Source organism: Corvus hawaiiensis, chromosome 2 (genome assembly GCF_020740725.1).
Source record: "Corvus hawaiiensis isolate bCorHaw1 chromosome 2, bCorHaw1.pri.cur, whole genome shotgun sequence".
NCBI classification, from domain to species: Eukaryota; Metazoa; Chordata; class Aves; order Passeriformes; family Corvidae; genus Corvus; species Corvus hawaiiensis.
In genome coordinates, this window is record NC_063214.1 from 56,856,727 (window position 1) to 56,882,360 (window position 25,634).

At 41.5% G+C, this 25,634-nt stretch overlaps 1 protein-coding gene across 2 annotated transcripts in view; it reads left to right on the forward strand.

The window, feature by feature from the left end:
* The window catches only part of COG6 (component of oligomeric golgi complex 6), a 55,484-nt gene extending 47,762 nt beyond the window's left edge, over nucleotides 1-7,722 (forward strand). For both annotated transcript variants that reach the window (XM_048295175.1, XM_048295176.1), the window contains exons 18-19: nucleotides 1,670-1,749; nucleotides 5,297-7,722. In XM_048295175.1, coding sequence (XP_048151132.1) covers nucleotides 1,670-1,749; nucleotides 5,297-5,444 — 228 coding nt within the window. In that variant the 3' untranslated portion in view covers nucleotides 5,445-7,722. The remainder of the gene's footprint in view (nucleotides 1-1,669; nucleotides 1,750-5,296) is intronic.
* Nucleotides 7,723-25,634: the final 17,912 nt, after the last annotated feature.

Below are 25,634 nucleotides of genomic sequence, written 5' to 3' on the forward strand. Positions count from 1 at the left end.
AGTGTAGCATATTTTTTTCTGTTCAGGTTTTAAACCAGCAGTTCCCAGGCTGGTTGGATGAACAGAGCTCTGGCACAGAGCACTCAGTGGTTTACTGAGATCAGCATGTGTTCTTATTAAAACTTAGGAATTTTGCATTTAAAATATCTTCTGTTTATCATAGTCTTGTAGATTAACAATGAATTTAAAGGCTGCAGCTTGAGGACCTTCTCCTTGAATTACATATATGCAAGTCTGTTATCTATAGTAGTACATAATAATTTCCCTTGAATAGTTAAGAGAAGAATCCAGCTGTTTTATTTTGTTCATTACTTAACGTCTGCTTCTGTGAACACACTTTAACCAGAATGGAACCAAGTATGCTGAAATCAAACCCACATAAATCCAATCTATCAGCCTAATCTATTGGCTTCTCAGGATTTAAACCAGGGGGAGTACTTGCAGGCAGATTCACTGCCTCCCATTTATGCTTGAAAGTTTTCCAGGTCCCAGCCTTTTAAGCTGTTCATATGTGCTTGCAAATGCGATGCTTACTAGGTCCATACCCCTCGCAGCAAAAGCTCCCTTGCTTTCCAAACAAGGGCAGAAAACCAAAAAAAGTTAATTTGTGAGAGCTGTGACTTCACTATTCATTTTTGCCTATGTTTTATATGGTGGAGGGATGTGGATTTTAGGATTTACCAGCTTGAGAATATATTCATTTAGTGAATGAATGAATAGGAAGGTTGCCATCATTGGATAAACTTACTTAGGGCCTTGTCTTAGTGAATAATTCCAAGGATGGAGATTATACCGTTTTTTTGGATAATCTGTTCAATGTTTGATGACATTCCTGATGAGAATTTTTCTTCTCATTATCTAATCAAAATGCTCCTTAGTGTAATATGTGTTCAATATTCCTTGTGTTTTCACCTGTGAGAAGACCTGGTTTCATCTTCTCAGTAGTCACCCATTTGACCACAGAGTCACAGAATGGTTTGAGTTGGAATGGACCTTAAGGACCATCTTCTTCCAGCCTTCCCGCCATGAGCAGGGACACTTTCCTCTAGACCAGGTTGCTCAAACTCCTATCCAGCCTGGCCTTGAACACTGCCAGGGATGGGGCAGCCACAGTATTTCTGATCAATTGTTGAAGACAGGAGTAATGTTTCTTCTTAGAATCAAAGCACTACTCGTTTTATCACTATATTCTGTGGGAGAGGAGAAGTACTCTTAGAAGCAGTTCAAGAAGCCTGAAGTGGGTGATTTGCTCTTTGTTTTTCTTAACATAAGCAGTGACTCCCTGCCAAAAAGTAAAAAGAAACATGCAAAAAGAATCAGGCAACATGTCTAACTTGGACAGAGTAGATATCTCTCCAGAGCTGTCTTATATTCCCTCTGCATTGAACAGACTCAGTGTGATCTTCAGTGATGTATAAGTACCTGCACCAGCTGGATAGGAAGCTTAGATGGATAATTATAAAAGCTGGATTCTCATTATTTGCCCTCCACTCATATTCCTCAGAGTCAGGAACAAAATTTTGGAGGCAGAGGTGCTGAAATCAGACATTTGTTTTGGATTATTAAGTTCTGTCTTTTAATGTAATCAGAAATGTTTTCAGAAATTTGTGGTTTTACCTATTTTTGCAGAACAGCAAGGTGTTAATATGTTGATCTCATATTCTCGTAGGCTCAGTTTGATCGCTATCTGTCTGCTCCAGATAGTCTGTTAATGTCCCAGCTGAATTTCCTTCTGAGTGCCACTGTGAAGTAAGTACCTTACCTCTGAATTTCTATTATACCTGAATAATGCTCACAAAGATGAATATGATAAGTTTTAGTGAATCATTATGAGAATTCAAGTTATCAGCTGTGATGATATTTGCGTTGTCCTTTAGGTCACAGTTCAGTTTTGTTCTGACTCTCCTCTTTTGAACAAGCAGTGAGGAGTATGTAATTCTGTAACTTTCTGAAGTAGTTACTCTTGATTTATGAGGCACCATCAAAATGAATTACATTAATCTATTTTGAACATGTTCTGCTGTGTCAGCATTTTTTTGTCAACTTAGTTGTATATTGTTTTAGAACTATTTTGTAAGCTTGTCAAAGACAGGTGAAATACATAATTCTCAAGATTTCTTTTATCCCCACTGCTTTGTCAGTTCTAGAATTTTCACCTTTGTTGTCTTCTGCTGTAGAATATTGGCATTCTTTCTCATTGAATATTGTGCTGAGATTATTTTACTTTTCACCTAATATATTTTTTTTAAGAGATTTCTTCTTTGAAGTATGAAAGTCAGAACTTTATTATTTATCTCTTACCTTGTTTTTTGGATATAACTGAACCCTAAAGCTAGGGAAAGTGCCACGAATTTCTTTCCAATTAAGTGTGAACCACATGAAGATTTTCTGTAGTACTTAGACAATTATATGTTGGACTGATCAAAAACTTTCCTTGACATTATTTTTCACACTTTTGCAAAGAATGCAGGTTACAGAATATACCAGAAACTAAGACAAGCACATCACATTTTACATAATGCAATAGTATATTCATTACTAGCACTTCTCCTCAGTGGGATTGTACTACAGCATCTTGCATTTACAAAATGACATATGTCAAGGGAAAAATAATTACTGTTGGGAATCAGCTAGAACAGTTCAGTTGGAAGGGACCTACAGTGATCAGCTAGTCCAGCTGCCGGGTTCTCATCCTTCATTTCTCAGGTTCTCCTTATCCAAAGACTTCTAGTGTTACACCATACAGGTGGAGCATGGCTGGTAATGCTGGTGCTTTTCAGCTGGCTTTGGGTGTCTCTGCCAGATTTACCATTCCCACAGCTCAGCTGGCAGAGCTGACCCTGTTGTGGTGGAGCTCTACTCTCTGTGCAGATCAAACAGGGTAGCTTGACCAGTAATGTCAGTGAAACATCACAGCCTCTGCTTCTCAGTGTCAAGGCATTAAATCTGTATTTTAGCTCTTGATATATTTTTTGAATGTAGGTCTATTTAAAAACCATAATAACAGTAAAGGTATTTTGAAAGCCTCAACTTTTCATTGCTAGCACAGAGGCAATTTTAAGAGGTAGACTTTATGGTAGCCATGCTACCATAAAGACTCTGTCACTGTGAAATTACTTGAACTAAATCATTCCTTCTGTGAGGTGACCCAAGGTGATGTAGGTAGTCTTAGCTTTATCCCATTGATAAGCTTTTTAAACCTCTCAGCACATTTTAAACCGAATTCATATTACCTTGCAGCAGTGGACAGTTGAGAGGTAAGAGGGAAGCGTTGTGTGAAGGTGATGGCTATAGCTGCTACAGCTCAGTTAACATGCAGAAGTTTATTAACCTGCTATAATCAGTGCTATAGGTCAGATTCTGCTCAGTTAAAACAAAATAAATAAATAAGTTAACCCATTAGCCTTCAAACACACAGCTTTAAACCCAAGAAATCCTTCTAAAGTTAAAATACCCATTTACAGAGATGCTTGTAGAATCACTGTCTTGATAGTCAATATTTTTGATGGTAAATAAGCCTTGAAAATTCAAAATTTTCTCAAAATTGAAGCAAAACATTTAACCAGTGCTATAATTTTAGTCTCTGGCTATAGTAGTTGGAATTTTCAATTTTGAAGATATATTCCTTGAAATTAGGTCTTTGGTTCTCAGAATCAGACCACATGCTTTTGATAAAGGACCAGTGTATTACATACTCATTGGCAATATCATTTAACCTCTGCAATTGTGAAGAACATTCCTTCCAACGTTACCAGTGCATGCTTTTGTCTTTCAAATTCCTTCACTCATTTAAAAAGTCTTAAGCTATGTATTCATATGGTTGTTGGTCTTGAAAAGCTCTTTTCATTCGTGTTGGATCACAGAAACTGAATGCTGGAATTACTATTTTTAGCAAGTGCTGCCATTTGTGTTAGTGATAAATGTATCATGTTGTTATGGCAACTGAAATCCTAATGTACTGATTAATGACACTGACATTATTTGATTGAACAACACATGTGATGCTGTTCAGTCCTCTGAATATTTTAACAAACTTTTTTATTTATGCATTTGGTTCAGTAGTTTTACACAAATTCAGTGTGTAATGCTTTCATTAAAAATCATCATGTTGCACTAGCTTAGTGATCCCAGGCTGAGGTCAGAGACAGTTTTCTTACCTGAGCACTCTGAATATATTTCCCTTATAATAGTGGGTTTGGATTTGCCATTATAAGGGCAGTCTTTTTTTCAGGTATTCTAATAACCTAGTAATACTTGCAGTTGATGCTGTATATGAAAAAACTGGGTACTGTGTGTCAGAATAAAATGCAGATTTGGTCTTCTAATCTGCTTTCTCATATCTTCTGTTCCTTAATGTTTCCTGTAAAGACAAAGATTTTTGTATTTGATCTTTGAAATTTCTTTAACTTGTCAATTCCCAACAGTCTGTGAATTCAGCCGTGATTTTAGTGGATGCAGTTTTGTTGTCTTTGTTTCTCTGCTGCATATTACAGCAGGGCTGAATCTGGATTTGTGGTTACCTTGGTTTCCTCAGCTTCTGCTGGAGTTCCTCTTGCATGGGTTTGGCTGTAAAATAGTTGTAACTGCTGTTTCTAATAGATAAAAATGCATCTGCAACTGTAAACACCATCACCATGATGATTAAACTGATTCAATGAGTAATGTAAAATAAAATTACTAGGTTGTCTTAAAAAATTTTTAAACTTTCCAGTTAAATTTAGCATTCGGTCTGTGTGCATTGTTACTCATTTATCTCCAGAAAAAAAACAGGACACAGACTTCATAGCATTGTTGTGTTTTAAATCTCTGACCACTATCACTAGTTTTTGTCTGATTATGGAATCAGGTGCTGTCAAGATATAGCAAATAGAATATATTTGCTAGTAGAAAAAAAAAAAAGTGTGTATTTACAAAGGACAGTGAGAATCCACTGGAGGTAGAAGGTAGATCACTAAGTTTATCAGTCTTTTAAAAGATACAGGGGAGTGCAGGTGGGAAACTAATGTACACAAATTAAATCCTTCTATTATTTTTTGCTTGATTGTAGAAATAAAGAAGCTCCTGTCTTGGGTATCAGGTCATATATGTGAGTTTGTCTGTGTGTGATACAACGAGAGAAAGAAGCCTTTTTTTTTTTAAACTTTGATCTGTTTTCACAGTTGAAGTATAAGGCTTTTTAGTGTAACTAAGACTGATTTTTAATGTGTATTTTTAATGTATATCTTTAATTCCTTGTATGTAGTACAGTTATATTCCCTAAAATTTTCAAATTGTGTTGTTTTGGTTTGGTTTTTAGAGAGCAGATAATAAAACAGTCAACAGAACTGGTCTGCAGAGCTTACAGCGAGTTATATGCAGCTGTGATGGATCCTTCAAATGAATACAAGGATCCAGAAACCATCCTACACAGATCTCCTCATCAAGTTCAGGCACTCCTTTCATAGTCCTGCATCCCCCAGATTTATCAGAATCCATAATTCTGTATTTCTTGAGTATTTGCATTGAATTATTTTTCTGCTTTGAATTTGGATGTGTAATTGCATAGTTAAATTATGTAGGAATGCAGTTTTCTTTAATCTGCTTGGCAGAAGTCTAGTCTTTCCCGTGTCTTTGAATACTTTCAATAGGTCAGAAAATAGAATATAGATTGAAAATTATTTTAATGTTTTTCTCTGATGGAAATGGACCTTGACAATGTGCAATCTCTTTGAAAAAGGAGAAAAGCTTTTTTCCTTGCTGTACATAATCCTTTCAGCTGCAGGCTTAACCAGTGTCTCTTACGACCTCACCAATATTTTTATTTGCTCTATAGTCTGTTCTCTCACTCTTTTTCTCAGCCTGCCATCAGTAAACACTGATAACTGAAATTTTAATACAACTGATACACTTTGAATGACTCATGCATCACTTTTGCAGCTCATAAATCATTTCAGAATACTTGATGCTCTTGCAAAGCCTGTTGATTAAATCTTTGAGGCAAAATTTGTGTGGTTTTTTTGCAATCTATTATCTGGTGTTTTCTGTCAGAAAAATAATTGTTTGAACTACATGCTTGTACATAACCTGGAACTTAATGCTTTAAGTTATTTTTATAATTCTGTTTTACTGGAAGGATTTTGGTTTAGTGCAGTTGTTTCCAGTAGGAATCTGTGTATCACTTGAAATTTGCTGATCTCCTAAGGCTGGGACCAGTAACAATGTAGGTTAGCAAAGTGGTTTGCACAGCAGTATGGCCATTCCTCCCTCACATGTACCTGATTTTTGTTTTGCTTGGCTTTATGTACAGAAAAGGTCCATCTGCTTCAGTACAAGTATTCATTCAGTTCATAATCCACCAAGAGATTTCCATGGTTTGCATGACTTGGGATTTATGTGGGAGAGCTGGAGTGCATCAATGTCCCAGTCTGATGCATAGAAAGCCATAAGTGAAGCTTTCATTTCTCTCCTCCGTTGGTGCAAGCTGAAGGTTCCCTGTGTAGAAGCCCTGATAATATAGAGTTATGATTTAGGAGACTTCTGCTTCCAGGAAAAGAGGAAAATAAAGGGGGGGGGGGGGGGGGGAGGGGGGAAGTAGGACACTTGTTCTCTGTTGGGCCTTGTGATAATTTTCTGCAAATTCCTTAAACATAGTTATTTTTTAGGAAAGTGTTGTTCAAGAGAAACCTTAGGAAACAAAAAGTTAGTAAAATGGATTTGTGACTAGGGTTTTGTTTGTTTGTTTTGAAAGGATAATTTAAGCGAACTGTTTTGTTGGAAGCATTTCACTTTTTTTCTTCTCTTTGTTACTGTAGGAGTGCCACAGAGTTATTACAGTCACCTGAGTTTACTCTCACATTATATGTGGCTTATTTTATGTACATCAAGGGGGAGATGAGCAGTCATTCATATTGAATAACTCATTTTACTTTTATTAGTAGTAATAGTGCACATATAAAATACATACTTGGTGGCAGCCAAGTCTGCAGTTTAGTGTATGCTTGCAGAAGAGCAAGACATAAAGAGCAGCAGCAATACGTTTTAGCCTCTTGGAAAACTCATTGCACAAAATGCATTCAGTGCGCTCAGAAAGCAGCTTCTGTGGTAATGCCACAATAAAGCAATAGCTCCTTTTCCAAATGGGAGTAATTTGTTGGTATAGAAAGTGTAAGTGTCCCTGGAGTTCTAGGTCCAGGCATAAATCTTTCTGTAAATATGAATGTTAGATTTATTCTGTTTAAAATCCCTAGACCTGTAAGACAAAAAATTCTAGAAGCTGAAAAAAAGCTCTAATGGAAAATTACCAGGTAAGGCTCTTAATATTACTCAGATTTTGCACTGCCATAGTATACATTCAGGCGGCTGTTCCTTGTTTAATAATGTTAATATTGCTTAATATGCCTGTAATTATTATCTAATATATGAAAATTACATCAGTTGTGAAAGGACCATAAGTTAGCTTGAGATGAGACTACTCATAAGAGTGAACTTTTTCCTGAAATAACACTCAACCTCAGTCTCCAAATTCAGTAGTTTGCATGAGGATTAGTCAGAAGTTACTTCCTATCTTTGATTCCATGTAGAGACTTACTCATGATTTTGTCTTCTCTTGGTAAAAATGCAAAAGCAATAGAAGTTGTAATTTAGGAAAATTAAAGTCAATTGCTAATTTTGGTCTGTGAATTAAAGTTGATGACCAATGGTCACAATAAGAAAGGACATCAATAAAACCATTTGATTTACTGACTCTGTCTTCCATGTTGTTATTTCCTCTTGATTGTCTTCCTAGGAGTAGAAAGGAAAGCATGATTAGATTATGACCTGCCTTTTCCATCTTGGCATTTCTGACCCTTTTATTTTATGAATTCCCATTATTTCCACACTAGGAACCTTGAAGCTGCAGTCCTCTGATTAGCTGGAGGATCCATAAGCATTGCAGTAAATGAAATCTCTCTGGGTGTCAGTACCTGGCCCATTTTCAGACCACCAGTTACTGCATGTCTGTCTTGAGCATCCCATGCCTGAAGAGATGCTCCCATGGCTGGGCTGAGTCAGTCAGCTATTCTGGTGTTGCTCGTTACCACTTTTCCTGGAGGGACGTGGCTTTTCCTGGAGAGAGCAACTCCCCCCTCTGTGCTGGGCAGCGACTGGGGCAGGTGGGAAAAGAGAGGGGTTTGCACACTGCCCGTAGTAGGCAGCACTCCCTGTGTGTGACACCCTGACAGCCCTGTTCTGAGAACAGATGTGTTGTCTGGTACAAAGAGCACTTTCCTGGGAAGTGGGAGAGCTGGGTTCTGGGCCAAAGGAGTTTGGAATCGACATACCCCATCTTCCTGGCGAGCACCCAGCCTTCTGACTGTTGTGTAGTATGAGATGGGGCAGGTCTGTTTCTTCTCTTTTGAATTTAGCAGCTGTGCATAAATCAGTGCAAAATATGGGAGGCAGGAGATGGAATAAGCAAGGAGGAGTTTAGCCCTGTGGCATGTACATAAGGGGTCTCTGAGGCCTCCAAGGTCTGGATCTTCCTCCATTTGTTACATCAGAACCTTATCTTTGGTTCCAATACGAGTCCCTGAAACAGAATCAGGTTCCCAGGACTTTTTGACCCACAGAATATCCAGTGAGCAGCAAGATACAGAGTTGGGCTTGGGTTGGACCCAAGGTGGTTCATCTGCGCTGGTGGCAATTCCTATGTGTTCACTCCTACATGTACAATTTTCTCCTTCCTGCTTTATAAATGTGCACACCACTGAGGAAATACAATATAAAAGTTGTTTTAATTACAGCAAGCAAGCAGCAACCCAGCCTTGGTGATTTTTTGTTTTGTATTACAGGAAAAGAGAAGCTTGCAGAGATTTGGAAAGGTGATAATCTATTTGTTTTGCAGCATTTCAGAGTGCTCCTCCCTGTTCTCTAAGATTTATGGCTCTAGCCCTGCATTTTGTCTGTTAGACTCTGCTGTAATTATTTTTATTAATGTTTTGAAATAAGTGTTGAGGGAAAATACTTTCAGAACTGCTAAACTTTTCCATTTGTATAAAAAACTCTATCTGTTCTTTGATCCCTTTGCTTGGCTTGCTGAGTCACTTTGCGGGCAACCCAGGGGGTGGGACGCTTATAAAATTTTGAAAATTAAACAAAGAGGTCAGACATATTTCCATGAGCAAAACACACCCTCCAGAAAGGAACACAGACATGGGTGTGGTTTTATTTGAAATCCACTGCCACCTGCTTCTGAGGGAAAATGCAGGAAAAGAAACATTTGCTTATGATGAGGGCACCCATCCAAAACGGCCTGGGTAGGGTTAGATGCTGCAAATGGATGGTGCGTTGATGTTATGTGTGAGTAGTTCAGAGAATTCTCAAAAATCATATAACTCAACATATTGAATTTACTTGTTAAAGATTTCCAGAACTGCTACATCTTTTGCCCACCAGTCTCAAGAACTTCGCAAACTTAATTTCTGGCCAATCCAGCAACTGCTACGCAAATTCTAATCCTTGAATATTTAGAGTAAAATGAGATGCTTTGAGTCACCCAATGAACACAAAGCAGTGGTTGAACTCAGAGCAAATGTGTGTCTTGAAAGAATTTCAAAAAATGGGAAATGAATTTAATTTGAACTTGGATATTTGTCCTGAGGGGTATGGGGGTAGGTCTCTCTGGTGGTGCACTACACAGTAGGAAACCAACTTCAGTTTTTCAGAATCAAACTCCTTGGAGGTTTTTTAAAGGTGCTCCTGTGCTGCTGTGCTGAGCTGGGTGTTGGCTGTCCAGCGGGGGCGGCTGAGCTGTGATCCAGTGGGGACGTCCATGCCTGGTGTACGTCATTACCGAATGCTCAAAAGGTGGGTGAACCTCTTGGCACACAAAGATCTTTTTCCAATATCCTAACTATCTCTATCCTTTAGTCAAGAGCCACTTTGTGCAGAGGTAGTGCAGGTGTGAAGTAAACACAAGACATTGGTTCTGGCTTGGTCCTCAACCAACTGTTCATCTGCCCGGAGATGGTGCCGGTAGATCTCCAGCAATCTGCAGAATCCTCTGGTGCAAAGCTGAGGAAAGACAAAGTACAAAGGAACCCTTTACGCCTGAAAATACACACTTTTGTACATAACTGTACATATCTTATGGCCTAAATGAGGGTCCGACTCCCTCATGCTACAGTCATCACACAGACTTTGCATACAATGGAAAGGTGAACCACAAAGGCTTTGCTCCTTACAAAAGAAGTTTGTTTTGACTACCTTGCTTTAGCGGCAAGGAAACCTTGATGGAGCAAGATATGGCTGAAAGGTGTTTGATAGATTACTGCAGAGGAGCTGACGGAAAAGAAAGAGACTGTTGCATGTTTCATATTCAGATAATGAAGCTTTCACTTGCTGACTCGTTCACAGATGTGGTATTGTCAAATTGCAGGAAAATGCCTGGCAGACTGTATCATTGACTATTTTAGGGAGGAAAAAGAATCAGAACACACTATTTATAGAAGCCACACAAATAAGTACAGAGTTCTTATCAGCCAAAGATAACATTAGTTGTGATTTATCAAAGTAATCTTTATTTTATGGAAAATGGGTAATAGGGTGTAATTTAATCCTCTGTGAATGTAATGTATATTTCAAAGGGTTCTTTTTTTGTCAATAAAACCATTTGTTATACTTGTTAAACTAATTAGTCTTGTTGCTGTTGCTTAGGACAGGATAAAAGATGCCCATTAATGAAAAAGGGGAGGAAAAGGTAGGTTTGAAAGTTTGTGAAATACTTGGTACTCATTGCAAGCCAGTTTTCTGATCAAAATGGATTTTGCCTCTCACTGCAAGCCTGTGTTAACTGAGTTTGTGCAGATGATACATTTCCCTTTTTTAATTAAAAAAAATAGAGGATTACCCCAAAAATTCATCTCATTTCTGGGTGTTTCACCTGCTCCAGGCATCTGGGTCTCCTCCAGCTTTTTTGGCTACCAATGCTGGCACAAGCTACCAACCCCAGAGCTGAGCGCCGGCAGGGAGGGTGACATTCCTGGCTGCTTCTCCCTGCTCTCTGCATTTTTTCCACCATGTGCAAACACATTCCAGAGTCACAGAGAAAGTGAAAAGGGAAGAAAATAGAGCTGTCTGGGTGCGTCCTGTGCCGGTCCCTGGCCAGCCACACGCCTTTCACTGGGTGAGGGCAAGTTCTACTGGGGCAGAGCACGGGGCTGAAGCTCAGTTGAGTCTTGGCTCTGAGAGGGGTCCTGGCAGCAGTGCTAGGCTGTAGAGGCAGGACATGAGATCATTCTTTGGATCTGCAGTTGACCTTGAAAGATCAGAAAGTCAGAAGTGGGTAAGAGTCAGAAGAGGACATATATTTTATTATCATAATTTTTTCTTTTTTTCCTTAGTGTTTTTGATGTCCTTGTTTGTAGCCTGGCAGCCTCATGAACTTTTAATAGGAATTTATGAATGATTTTCTGAGGATAACACTTAAAAGACTGGCTAAGCTCTTGGAGGTCTTCTCCCTTAGAAATGTCTCAGAAAATGCTCCTCAGAAGGACCAAGTTATGGGGAAATCCTTAGTGGTCTTGTCCTTGTCTGTAGCAGTTTTGCATGATCATCCCAGTTTCTTGATTATCCTTGTACCCTCCATTGTAGAAACTGTTCAAGTGCAACATTTTTGATCAAGAATTACTGCATCCAGTGGTTTCAAAGGACCTCAAATCTTCTGGACACAGAGGTGAGAAGAAGCCTTGGTCACACTTCCAGCTCCCAGGCCCCCACTGGAGAGACTGTAGAGCAGATCTGCCCTCTCCAACCCTTCCCCACCTTGCTCTGAGGGCACCTGCCTACTTCAGCAGGAGAGACTTGTCCCTCTATACAAAGGACAGTCCTCTGCTGCCTCTGTTACCACTGTCTGGAGTACAACTCATAGCTTGGGATAGGGCTGTCCATCTCCTTCTCATCTGAAAAGAAAGAACGGGCAAATTACCAGACAAGCTACTTGATTCATGTAGGCGAAATAAAACCTCCTTCAGCAGCCATTCAGTCAGAAATCTGAGTGGCAAGTCCAACACTTCTACCTTTGGATCAGGTGGCCCTGACTGTGGGGACAACAAACTTTTATCCCTGTGAAGATCCATTCCCACCTGTAGCTCAGAGAGAAACCTGTGCCTTAGGTCTGGTGCTCCAGTCCACATCAGCAGAACACACTGGGTGTCTTCTTACAGCAGCCCTGCTAACACTGCAAGGCAGAGCTGATGTACCCCATGGGCTTCCAGGACAGTGACCCAAGCAACTGCCAAGATCGGCTTGCCAGCACTTTGATGGGGAAAGGGCTCTGAATCTGAGGAAGTTGTATCCTTGCTGTGCTCTCTTTGGTTTCAGTAATAATTTCTACTTGAACACGCTCATGCACCATTCGGTTATTGTATAAAATACACGAATTTCTATGGATCCCCTTCCCCAGGCCTTCGTGGCAGCACTCAGGAATATCACAGTAGTGACAAAAAACTGTCAGCTTTCTAATTAAATGGGATCAGTTTAGAAAGTCCTTTGAGTTTTATGTTTCTACATCCAGAATGACAAAAGGACTGAAAACTGCCAACCACACCCAGAGCTGGATCAAAAGCAGCATGGCCAGGAGGGTGAGGGAGTTGATTCTGCCCCTCTAATCTGCTCTTGTGAAATCCCACCTGGAGCACTGTGTCCAGCCCTGGGGCCCCCAGCATAAGGAGGACATCCACCTTTGTAATACTTCCCACCCCCATGATTGCAAAAGCAGAGCCCAGGGAGGGAGGCAATCTCCACACAGGGAAGTGCAGAATCTGTTCCAGTAATCCCTACTGGGCAGGGGAAAATAGTGACCTTACTTTAAAGCTTACATTTTTATGTAAACACTGACTGATGTGTTTTTTTACTTTTCCTTCAGGGAATTGATATGGGCTGAGAAAATTGCAGAAAGGTGAGAGGTGGTAATTTTTACTGGTATTTTTTCTGTCCTGCAGAGTCTGTCTTGTCTTTCATAAACAGGTGAGGAGGTGCCTGCGGTTGTGAACATGTTCTTCCTTTTTCTTCTTGGAAATCCACTCTCAATTAGTCCGGAACATTAGATAAACTGGTGCTAATGAAATAAAAGGTTTTATTAGGTTACACAACGGTATGCAGTGACTTAGGGGACAAAGTCAAATATTTACTCAGGCTAACTTTAGGAAAGAAAACAGCTAAAGAGATCACAGGTGAAACAGCTGAAAATAAAAATTGCACCTGTCAGGTAGATTTGTAAATTAATTAGGGGGATAAATAATGTAAGGGTGTTATGTGGAGAGCAATTGATTTTTTTCCTACCTCTCTATTGCAAGCCTTTGCAGTTACCTCCAAACACCTGCTACATGATTAAACTTTGGATCAACTCTGCAAAGCTCTTCAGCATATGATTAAGACCAAGTGACTTCATGGGAATGTAACCATGTACTTAACCTGAAGTCCAATAGGTGCCTGAGGCCCAAAGGCCTGAGCACAGGACTTGGTGCTCAGAGCAACGCTCTTCTGATCAGGTCAAGAAAATTGCTTCAGAAGAGATTAACTGTGCTGTGGAATTGCTTATCTCCCCCCACAGACACCACAGTGGTCACCAGTTTGGAGACAGCTATCTGCAAACTGGAAACTGGGTTTGTTTGGGTTGGCATAGCTTTAAGTAACTACAGATCCCAGTATGGCCTGAAATACTCTTAAATGCCACAGTCGCAGCAGAAGCAAAATAATTTGATGGGCACTTAACCAGCCAGGTACATAGACACCCTCCTGTCTGTGTTTGTCTGGACAGAATGTGTAGGCTGCAACCTTTCCCAGATGTTTTTGAGCAATATCATTCTCAGCATGTCTGGGATGTCATGAGACCTAAGCTCTGCAAGTGCCAGCCTGGAGCCCAGCTCATGAGCAGCCTGCTGCTCCATGCTCCTCATTCAACAGGTGCTTACAGTGACTGCAGCCACAGCAACGTGACTTTGTACAGCAAAAATGAGGCTGAGACCCTCTAAATACATCTGTCTCCTCCATGTGAAAAGCTCAACAGCCAGTGCAAACCCCAAATTCCTGAGTAGAGATGACTTTACATGATTTAGTAGGCATCATTTCTCCCATCCCCTGAAGTCATATTTTCTTACCAGGTAAGTACACGCTTCTGAGAAAAGAGAATGGACGAGCACCAGCATTTCTGAGATTGATTTTGCTGATTTTATGGTTGCAGAAATGCAGTGGATTTAAAATGTGCTGTTTGGGTACTGAGATTTACAGAAGCAGAAAGTTTTTCGCTTCCCAAGTACACTTACCCTGGGTGTATTTTCTGTAGTCATGATGTTCTTGGTCTAGAAAAGTTGCTACAAGTGTTGTCTAAGTGGAAACCAGAATTGGCTCAGAGCTCTGTTGCAAGTGACTGAAGTGGGTGGAGTGGCAGAAGGGGAAGCATGGGACTACCTGATTTTTTCATAGTTTATTTTTCCATTGAGTTCCCAAAGCTGTAGAAACTTATGCACACAGTTCAGCATACAAGTAATCCTGCTGCATGTATATATTTCAAATTCAGCAGGTGAATTCAAAGGAAGGGGACGTGCATACGTTATGTTCTCGTGACCTCCATCCCACAGGCGTGTGAAAGGCTGCAGCTCGTTTGAGGTTTGGTCTCTCAGCAGAGGCACAATCTTGGAATAACCTCTAAGAGTGTACCATCACATCTGAGTTTTTTCTGGGTGCAACTGGAGACAGAGAAATAACATTGTTCTGGTCAATTGCTGAATCCAACAAATGTGCTTAGAAGAAAACTCCCAATCCAGCTCTCTCCATAGAGAAAGCTGCTGGCAGATTGAGTTTTTAACAAAACAGTGGGAAAAAAAAATCTTTCTTTCTGCATTTTGGTGTGTTAAAAATAGAAGCAAAATTTTATATATGTATACTGGCCAGTGTTTACACTTTCAGAGAATCTCCCATTAACCTCAGTTAAAACTAATCTGTTCACTGCATTTTTGATCCCCTCCTAAAAGGAAAAAGAGACTAATTAAATAATAAATTGTGTAACTTGGATATTGATGCTGCTTGGTGTTATAAGAGCACAGAACATGGAAATCCTCAGGTACAGTTATTTTCCATTTATCTGTTTTATAAAACATACTTTTTAATAGTCCATATATATAAAGCTTAATCTTCACTTTTTGTCCTGGTTTCTGCTATGCAAAATGGAAATACATTCAGTGCTGTGAATTTAGATCCACATTTTTATACGAAGCCCATTCTTTCTAGTTTCAAGACGTAATAGAGAACATTTGCAACTTCTTTATGACTCTCCTATATACACATTGTTATTTTAGAGTCAAGCTGCTAAATACGTTGCCTGTGACTGATTCCTTGTGAAAAGTCTTAACTGCAGCAATGATCACAAGCAGGTTTTGGTCCAAAAAGTGCGACAGAGAAAGAAAGTAGGAGAAAACAACATGTGCAGTGTACACTTTGAGTGCAACAGAGCAAGGGTTGACTTAAATATTTTAATCAGAAGGTCAAAAGCAAGTTGGTTTGGCAGATTGTATCATGTTGCCTGTAGATCCCAGCTCCTGAGAACAGGAAACCCTAAAATCACAAGTCAGTAAAGAAGACATTCAGTAGGATCAGAGGAAGTGTGAGGGACAGGAGCAAGGAAAGATAGGGTTTGCAGAAAGACATGACATGGAAAATGCTCACCAGAGGCAGAGATTACTTGAGGCAGAAATTAAGATACAAGTGGCCCAGAAAATAAGACAGGAAGCTGCTCTAGACCTTCATGGCAGAGTGAAAAGTCAGAGGAAAGTCTGGCAAGCTCAGATAAAGGAGGTGGTTGTGGCCTGGGCGATGGGGACTGGGACTGTGCAGAGGCTGCAGGGACACAGGGAAGGAGGGAAAGGTATTTCTGCAGATAGGGGGGCACTTCTTCTTCCACGGTTTCAGAGAGGTGGGGAGGGGGAGTGAGCAGCAAGATCAGAGGGTACTCACTGAGCAATGAAACAGAGAGGAGGAATTAACGGGGAGCTAATCATCATTCCGGAGTGAAGGATCCTGCCACGAGTTAGAAATGACAGGCAAGAATAAAGGCTTTTCAGGTTTCAGGTAATAACAGTTCAGACAGGCCCATCTGTGTCAGAAACATCAATACAGTGTGTTACAGATGTTCACATGCCAGGCACAAACAAACAAATCCCCCTTCATTTAGAAAACACCAGAGTCACCTTTCCGTAAGCCTCCAAGCTACACAGCTGGCACGATCCTTGTTCCCGTCTGCAGTGCCATAGGCTGTATGATACAGCCTGCAGGTGATGGAGGCAGGTGGGCCTGTGCCTGTCCCTTGTCCCTGTGCAGAAGGTGGAGGGACTCTGGAACTCTGCCAGTGGGACCCTTTCTGCTTTTGGCACCGGCACTAGAAGTCAGCGAGCTCCGTGGGAAGAGAAAGGGAAGTGAGAAGAACAGATGGAAATTGCCCTGCCTGAGCCCCAGCAGTCCTGATGCCACTGTTTGCTTGTGGTGTGGAGCTGTTTGCTTGGAGCAGGGGGACAAGCAGAGGAGAGGTTTGCAGAGCAAAGCAGGAAATCTGGGTTTCTTTCGTGGTTGTCACCACTGGTGGGGAAGCCACTTAATCTCTGTGCTTCCATTCCCCCGTTCTGGGTGTGGACACCCGACTGGAGTCAGGAATAGGCACCGGCCCTGGCGGGGTGGGAGGAGCCTGAACACACGTGTGTGTGTTCTCTGCTGCATATTCACATCCAAAACCACAGCTCTGAATAAGCAGATATTTTATTACCCTCATGCTGGCAGTCCAATCTGAATCTTTCCACTCTCTTTGTGCCCTGTTATCCGGCTATAAGCTGCAGAAGGATGGCAAGGAGGAGGCTCTGCTTGCCCCCCCCTTGGGTATCCCCTTGCATCTTCTTGCAGCAGGAGATTAAATATGCTTACCTCCCCTTCTTACTCTGCCTCTCCAGCAGTGTTGTAGATGGATGCCAGATCTCTGCCCTCATCTGAAACACCGTTTAGCAAAGATTACGAGGTAGTAAAGTGGTAAGAATAGTTGTATACTTAAATACTAAGAGAGGTCTTAAAGCCAGAAAAAACAGCCTAGCATCAAGTTCTTCAGATGGTAGCTTGGGACTAAAACATGTATATGTGCCTGTGGAGGACAATCCCAGGGTTATAAACACCTACAGGACCACAGTTCTAGCCCTGCCTAGGACGTGACCCAAAGTAATTGCAGCTTTAAGGCCTTGCTTACATTTTTGCTGCTGTTCATGTTTATTGAAAGAAATTACTTCTTCATTTTCTACCTAGCAAGATTAAAGTTTTCACTGAGAGCTGTATCTGATGGCTAAATAACTATTTCTTGTACAGTAGAGGCAGAACTGGCTTTTTCCAGCTCCTGATACTGCTGGTTCATCCTACAAAGATGTTGTGAAGCTAGTCATGGGGAGCAGAAATGGGGAATGGGAGTAGAGATGGCACAGATATTTACTCTTGCCTAGGTTGTCCTATAAATCCTTAAGATCTTCTACCTAATACCTGAAGATTTGTTTTATATTATACACCCTTTTCCTATTTTCTTCTATTCTTCTGCCCTTATCTTTTCTATATCAGAATTACCTGACTCTCTTTATCTTGTCACTTTGACTCCCTTCTTTTGTTGCTAATGCAGTTTCCCTCTTTTACCTCACTTCCCTTGTAAAGTCTCATTGCCTTTGTGCTTTTTTTCCAGGAGCATCATCTTCTGTCACAAACTGCAGATTGTATCTTTTAGCCTTCTCCCATAGTGGTTGATTTTAATCCTTAGTCCTAGTCACTAGTGACTAATTGGATTGCTTTCATAAAATCATAGGCATTTGCACTAGGAATTTACCCTGTGGTAATCTGAATTTGTTGTTACAAAATCTGAGTCTGTTTTTACTACTTCCAATCAGTTACTTTTCACTGTGAAAAATCAGGTTCAGGGTGGGTTTTCCTCTAAGTTCTTTATTTTGAAGACCATTAAGGAGTATTCTCTAAAAAAGGGGATTAATTTTTTAGCCTTTCCCTTGGTTTGTTTTTGTTTCTGGGGTTTTTTTGTTGTTGTTTTTTTTTTTGTTTTTTGTTTTTTTTGTTGTTGTTTGTTTGATTTGTTTGTTTGCTTCTTTTAACAGCCATGAAACCTAGAAGAGAAGGTTTTGAGTTAATTTCCCTCTCTTCCTGCATCCTGCAGTTGCTCAAGCCCTTTCTCCTGTTACCTATCTCTTGGCTCCTTGCCCCCGGAGCTGCCTGGGATTTCTTTACCACATGGCACTGTAGCAGGTAGTGCATTCCCTAAGGCCTCAATATCAAATCTCTAATTGCTCTAAGCACCATGTTCTTCCTGTGCTCACTAGGCTGTAAATTCACTTTTCAGTGGCTCTTCTATTTCTTCTTCAGTATTGCTTTTACTTACAGATATTTTAGAAAATTAATGACCTTCTCAGGCTTTCTGTACTTGTTTTGGTGGGCATCTTTATTTTCTTTTGGTTGGTTGTTTTGTTTTTAATAGGTAGAGCCTACGTCTCACACTGGTGGAAACAGCCATGCTGTAAAACCTTGGTGCACCCTTGGATCTCATGCAGCTGAATGTGTGTGTTCTCCACATCTGAAGGAGGATACAGTAGAATGAAAAAAGATACAGGGAATGGCAATTAAAAGGATGAGGAGAATGGAGCAAACTGCTTATAAAGAGAAACTGAAAAGGCCAGATCGCCTCAATTTGGAGAAGAGAAGGCTGAGGAAAGATATGACAGAAGCTTACAAAACACAAAGATGATAGTAAGGGGAATAAAAAGCTATTGTTCACCTGATCCATCAATAGCAGAAGCGTGGGCACTCAGTGAAATATGAATGAATTTATAACAGAGAGTAGCAAGAAAAAATTTTACATGGCAATTAGAGAAATTTGGGAACTTGTTTCCACTGGAGGTTGTTTGCATCTGGACCACCAGATGCAAAGGGACTGGAGAAAAACATCATGAACAACAGGTTGATAAACAGATCCTAAAGAAAAGAACCCAGGATGTACCCTCTAACCTCCATAATCCTACAATTGCTGTGTAGGGCACTACAAGGACAGTGGGCCTTGGGTGGCACCAAGACTTGTGTGCTGTCCCCAGAGAGTCAGGACATACAGACACTGATCTGATCTGATCTGATCTGGGAGGGCATTTCCTGCACTCTGCTGCCTTTCCTGTTTATTGCTAGAGATCATTAAACAACTAGAATAGCACCACGTAGAGGGAAGAAAGAAGAGCAAGAGCATGGCCTTTTGGGGTGGATGAATGTTCAGAGGCTGGCAGAGTTAATAGGAGTTAGGAAAATTTCAGAGGGCTCAGGTGAGACTGAGACACTGGGATGCTCAGCAGGAGGAGGCAGAGGGAGGATGTGATGGTCAGAGACTGCAGCCTCACTCCAGCAAATGCCAGGGGCAAACGGGTCTTCTTCTACACCAAGCTACCTTGTGAGATAAAAATTGCAAGAGAGGAAAAACTGATTTGTAGTTTTGCCCTGCTGCAACTCATTGTGGGTTGCAGTGATAATGAAAATAATCCAGAAAGGAAGTATGTGGTGCTCCTGCAAACTGTTAAGAAATAGACTTGCGGTGTGTTAAAGAGAAAGTTTGTTGCACCAAAAGGATACTTTGTGATTAAAGCCAGTTTCTGGTTTTACCCAGCCTTCCTGTACAAGCTGATGAGGGCTGCTCACCTCCTTTGATGTTGAATTTCTGCCCCTGGAGTGCAGAAAATACAAAGCAGGGAGGAGTGGCTGATACACAGAGGACTGTGCTGCTGTCCAGAGGACTGTAGAAATGGGCTGGCAGGAACATCCAGTTCAAAAAGGAAATGCAAAGTCCTGCACCAGTACGAGCTTGAAGCTGACCAACTGGAAAGAAGCATGACAGAAAAGGACCTGGGGATCCTGATGGACACCAAGCTGAGCACGAGTCAACAGTGTGTCCTTGGGGCAAAAAGGCCAATGCTATCCCACGCTGTATTAGAACAAAGTATTCCCAGCAGGATGAGGCAGGTGACCTTTCTCTCCTCAGCACTGGTGACACCATACCTGAAGTGCTGGGTTCAGGTGGGGGCTCTCTGGTACTAGAGAGACACAGACATACTGGGTTGAATCCTGGGAAGGAACAGAGAGAGGATAATGGGACTCGAGCAGCTGACATGCATGGAGAGGCTCAATCTGTAATTTTTAAAAATAATATTTGTTGCCCATGGTCTTTAACCTTGTCTACCCAAACTGGGAGCAGTTACAGCCAGGGACCATCCCTTTGTATCTAGTGCCTGAGAAAATTGATTTAACTGAGCATTTAATGCTATTCTATAAGCACTTTTTCCTTTGAAAGGATGTGCTGTAATGTCAGAGTATGGAAATCCAGTAAATACATCCACTGATATTATAAGGTGGGAAAATCGTAAGTGAGCGAGAGAAGCGTTTTCCTGTTATGTATAATCAAGCTGTGGGAAGCACAGAGGTGGCCTCACCCAGCATCTCAACAAGATTTAAAACACCACTGAGCACATGCAAGGTGAATATCAGAAGTTCATCACGGTGAATAAACATTGTGCAAGACATAACACACTCCATGTTTAGAAAATCTCCAACCCATAGTGGGGCTGGGGGCCTTGTGTGAAGGTGGACCTCTTACCACTCCCCTTTGTGAAATCCTGACCACCCTGCTTGGCCCTCCTCCCAGACAACTGTAAGCAGGAGGGGAGTCATCTCAACTTTAGATCTGGTTCAGGATGGCAAATTTGCAACTCCAGTTTATTTGCAACACACAGACGTTAAAACATATAAGTATATAATTAGTAACCAATGGATAATCTTTTAAATAACAGATTTTGTGTGTAAACCTCTTCCCATTGTCAGCATTTCTGCATGATTCCTGTTTACCTTTTGCTGGGGAGTAATTTCACAATCAGCTTCAGCTAGTCCATCTTCCAGAAACCCAAACTGAAGCTTAAAATAAAATTGACTTATAAAAAGAACTCCAAAATATGCACAACATAGGAAAAAAAGGAGGGAAAGGTTTGCCTTGAGCCCTGATAAAGAGCTGAAGTGTAATACTGCCCTGGTCCCTATTTACCCAGTGCAACAGGCAGCTGTGTTTGGTCCAGCCAAGTGAAAACAGCAGCAAAATGTTCCTGTTTATATTGGGACTCCTTTAAATCTGTTTTGGCGGCTGCTTGCTTAGCTCTAATTTATCAAAAATGAGACACCGGGAAAGAGTGGTTCCATTTTAAAACCTTGAGGCAGGGATTTTTGCTGGCATCAGTGGTGCTGAGCAAAGTTGTCCAAAAAGCTGTCCAAGGCTCAGCCAGAGCCAGGCAGTGCTGATCTCTGCACACCGAATCTGCGGGAATTTGGGAGGTTAAAGGCTGGACACAAGCCAGAGGTTGTACAAACAGGACACTTGACTCCTGTTTTGTGGCAGATGCTTGTGCCAGCATCTTTCTCTCCTACAGAAATCTTCCATCTGCCTGTGTTACTTAAGACCCACATACTTAAGAGCCAGACTGGTCCCAGCAATAAGTCCCTTCACCAGTGGCTCCTTCTGGAGCATTTCTATTGTCTAAAGTGGATGGTGTCTTTTTAAATGCAGTCCCAGCCCTCATGCGGGCAGGAAAAAAAATCAGACAAACAAACAAAACCTCCTCAAATCCTTTTTTCTTACTATTTGACCTGTCAGAACTTCAGCACTGGAGAAACTGGATACCTTTCGTTTCAGCAAGGGGAGGGGAGGCACTTTTATCACCTTTTCACATAATGTCTGAGGATAAATTTAAAAAAATGAAAAATGAAAAGAAGTGTCAGATTATGATAGTCTTCTGAAACTTTCAAAACATTTTCAGATTAAAGATTTTCTTGGAAACTGATGACACCCTCTCATTTTACCCAAGATTGTAAAATATGGCCTGAAATGCACTGTGGTTGGACAACAGAGAAAGAGATCCCCACCCCAGGATGTCACTATTGAGTGCACCCTCACACATTTGCAGGTGACACCAAGCTGACTGGTAAAGCTGACACACTGAAGGACAGGATGCCATCCAGAGGGATTTGGACAAGCTCAAGAAGAGGCCCCATGGGAACCTCATGAGGTTCAACAAGGCCAAGTGCAAGGTGCTGCACCTGGGTTAGGGCAACCTCCAGCATCTACACAGGCTGCGGGATGAACAGATGGAGAGCAGCCCTGCCCAGAAGGACTTGGGGGTGCTGGTGGGTGAGAGGCTGGACATGACCCAGCCATGGGCACTCACAGCCCAGAAAGCCAAACGTGTCCTGGGCTGCATCCCAAGCAGCATGGGCAGCAGGGTGAGGGAGGGGATTCTGCTCCTCCGCTCCACTCTGAGACCCCACCTGCAGTGCTGCATCCAGCTGTGGGGTCCCCAGCACAGGGAGGACATGGACCTGTTGGAGCAAGTCCAGAGGAGGGCCATGATGATTAGAGGAATGGAGCACCTCTCCTATGGAGAGGGCTGAGAGAATTGGGGTTGATTAGCCTGGGAAAAAGAAGATTTTGGGGGGACCTAATTGTGACCTTTCAGTACGTGGAGGGACCTTACAAGAAAGGAAGGGGACTTTTCACAAGAGCATTTAGTGACAGAACAAGGGGGAATGGTTTCAAACTGAAAGAGAGTAGGTTTAGGTATTAGGAAAAAATTCTTTACTGTGAGGGCGGTGAGCATTGGAACAGTTTGCTCCGTGAAATTTTGGGTGTCCCATCCCTGGAGGTGTTCAAGACCAGGTTTGGATGGAACCTATGGCAGGGGGCTTGGAACTAAATGATCTTTAAGGTCACTTCCAACTCAGTCCATTCTATGATTCTGTGACTCTGTGACTGACCTTTAACCTGCAGTTTGTGGGAGCCAGGACTGCATATATTTGTTGGGGTAAAGTTGCTACCTAGCCTTAGCACTTTCAGTCAGTCTCTTTTGTATCTGCACTGTTGATTCTTGCTGGGATAGTCAGCCACAGTTGTGCATAGCATTGTGATTGCTACCTGTGTAAGCCCTGTGATTTCAGATTATCTGAAGAGCACTGTGCTGTTGAGATACTGCTCAAAAATGCAAATATGCACTGTGGGAATGCCCAGAAAAGATGGTTTCCCATCTGACTTCTATTTTTGCAAAGGAAGATAAACATTAAACAGTGGAAAGAACAAAAACATGATGGGAGTTAAGAGTGTGAGGCAACAGGAGAAGATAGAAAAGTTCTTCAGATGAAGGTTTTTGCAAAACAACAAGTACACTTGCCTTGAAAGTCACAGACATTGTTTTCATATGACAATAACTCTCACACAGAGGCCTCAGGCTCAACGTAATCTTACAAGGTATTTTTAGACGAGGGTGGCTATTGCTGCTATCAGTGTCTAACCTCAACTATCCTTAGTCTGCCAATTCCTTGCTTACCTTTTAAATCTCTTGCCTTGTCCTTCAATAAAAGCTCAGATTTCTGTGTCTTCTGTGTATGAGCAGATTTCCCCCAACTAGAGGAGTGGAGGATTGGTGCAGTCTGTAAAGTAAGTCCGTGAGCTCAAAGCAAGGCTTAGACAACACCAATACATATAAACCTAGAGGTGAAAGACAGAAGTTTGAAGACCATTTAGAAGGCATAACTATAAAAAGGTGTACAATCCTCTTCCTCTTCCCCTTCTTCTTCCTCTTCTTCTTCTTCTTCTTCTTTGCTCTTTTTGTATCATTCAGACAATGTGGATTTTTCCAATGAGATGTTTTAGCTATAAGTTGTGAAGTTAAGTCTATCACTATCTTCAAATGGTTGAGAGCTTCAGCCATGAAGGGTTGTGGTCACCTAAAAGCTACTTTGCAAAGCACTCTTGGTACAACAAAACCATCATGGTAATAAAAAGAAAAAAAGGAATTCAAATCTGAGACAACTTCAATACAAAAATTCTGCACTTGGAAGTAATTTCCAGCAATGTAATGATGCTCATTTACAGGGATGGGACTGGGGTCCAAAAGAGAACTAACAGACTAAACAGCTTGCTCAGTGGGGCTAAGCCCTTACCCCAAGTGAAGGGAAGAGAGGGGGCAGTGTGGCAACAGGAGGTCTAAGCAGGCCCGCAGCAAGCCAGTCTTTAGAGCAGCCTGGAACATTAGTCATTGTGTGGCTGAAGCCATTTCAGCTATAAAAGATGCCACCAAACTGGCAAATGCTGACAAATAGCTGATAACATCTTTTATCTTACACTGCCTGAGTCATCCTCATTACAATTAACACAGCAGCTTGTAAATTAGGGGCGTAATTGCCTTAACATCCCAATAGTCAAGAAAGAGAAGAACAAATCTCCCAAATTAACCCCAGTTCCTGGAGGTGTGTCTCTTTCTCATGGAGTGTTCATCTACACTCATGATTCAGCTACCCCTTTTTGGTGTCCAAACTTAAGTAGCGAAAATTGGTTTGGAGGCCATTCTCCAAGAAGTCAGAAGGCAGCAGTGATGGAGCAGGGTCTGTGTCACAGAGGCATGAGTGTGCAAGAAAGGTGACCAAGGCATTGAAATGAGGAGCTGTGTCTGCAGCAAGGGCATGCCTTCTACTGACACTGTATTTCCCAGCAGATCTCCTCTCCAGTGTCTTCAAGGTTTATACAGTCCTCCCCAGCCACGTTATCCAAGTGTCTTCCAGAGGACACTGGTGACAGGAATGCCGTCTGCCACAACAGGCTCTTTCAGTTTCACCCATAACCTCAAAGGCAGTTTATTTCAAGTGCCCAGCATATGCATTGCAATGATGAGTAAATTCGTGCCTTTTCTCCTTAGAGATGGAGCCAGTGCCTAGGTCCAGCACTATGGATCAGAGAGAGCCTTCAGAGGGTAATCCAGTGACCCCAGCTAATAAAACACAGGGTGTGCATCAGTCCTGCTGCAGAGTGCCTCTTCCTCCCTCTTTGCTCACCTCCTACTGTTAGGAATGTTGATGCATTTTCTGTACAACCATCCAGCTCTTTCAGACCAGAAAAGAGCCTGCTCTTCCCTTCGAGGCTCTGGAGAACTGCTGCCAAGAAAAAGTAGAGGAGAGATGTGTCTGGTGCTGCAGTGAGCTATGAAGACAAGGATAGCTTACCTCTCCTTTCTGAGAAAATTGGGGCATCACATTCCCTCTTTAATCCCAGAGCTTTGTGGTATCCTTCTTGATTTCCATAATATTTCAAAATGTTTGAGGGGTTTTGGGGGTAGCTTGGAATGGATACATTTTTGTACTCTTCCTTAGGTAAGTGTCACTGCATCAGAAACAGGATCTCTGGGCTGCACAGGTCTGTCAATTCTTATCTTCTTAACATGCTCATATTTATTTCTATGCCAATATTTCCCACTCGATGAAAGAGCTTTTCAGAATTTTACTCTAATATATTCACAGGCAAAAAACATATCTACTGTCTGTCTTTGATTTGTAAGACTAAACAAGCTGACAGCTTTCTCTGTCCGTTCATAGAAAAGGTCTCTTTTCCCTCAAGCATCCCAGTGAGAACTCTGCTTAGAGAAGCCAAGGAATTCCTATGATATGCATAGAAAATTACCAGGCATGAAACATTTCTGAAAAATACTGTGGTTTAAGGCATTCTATAATCAGCATTTTTTACTTTTCCTTCTTAA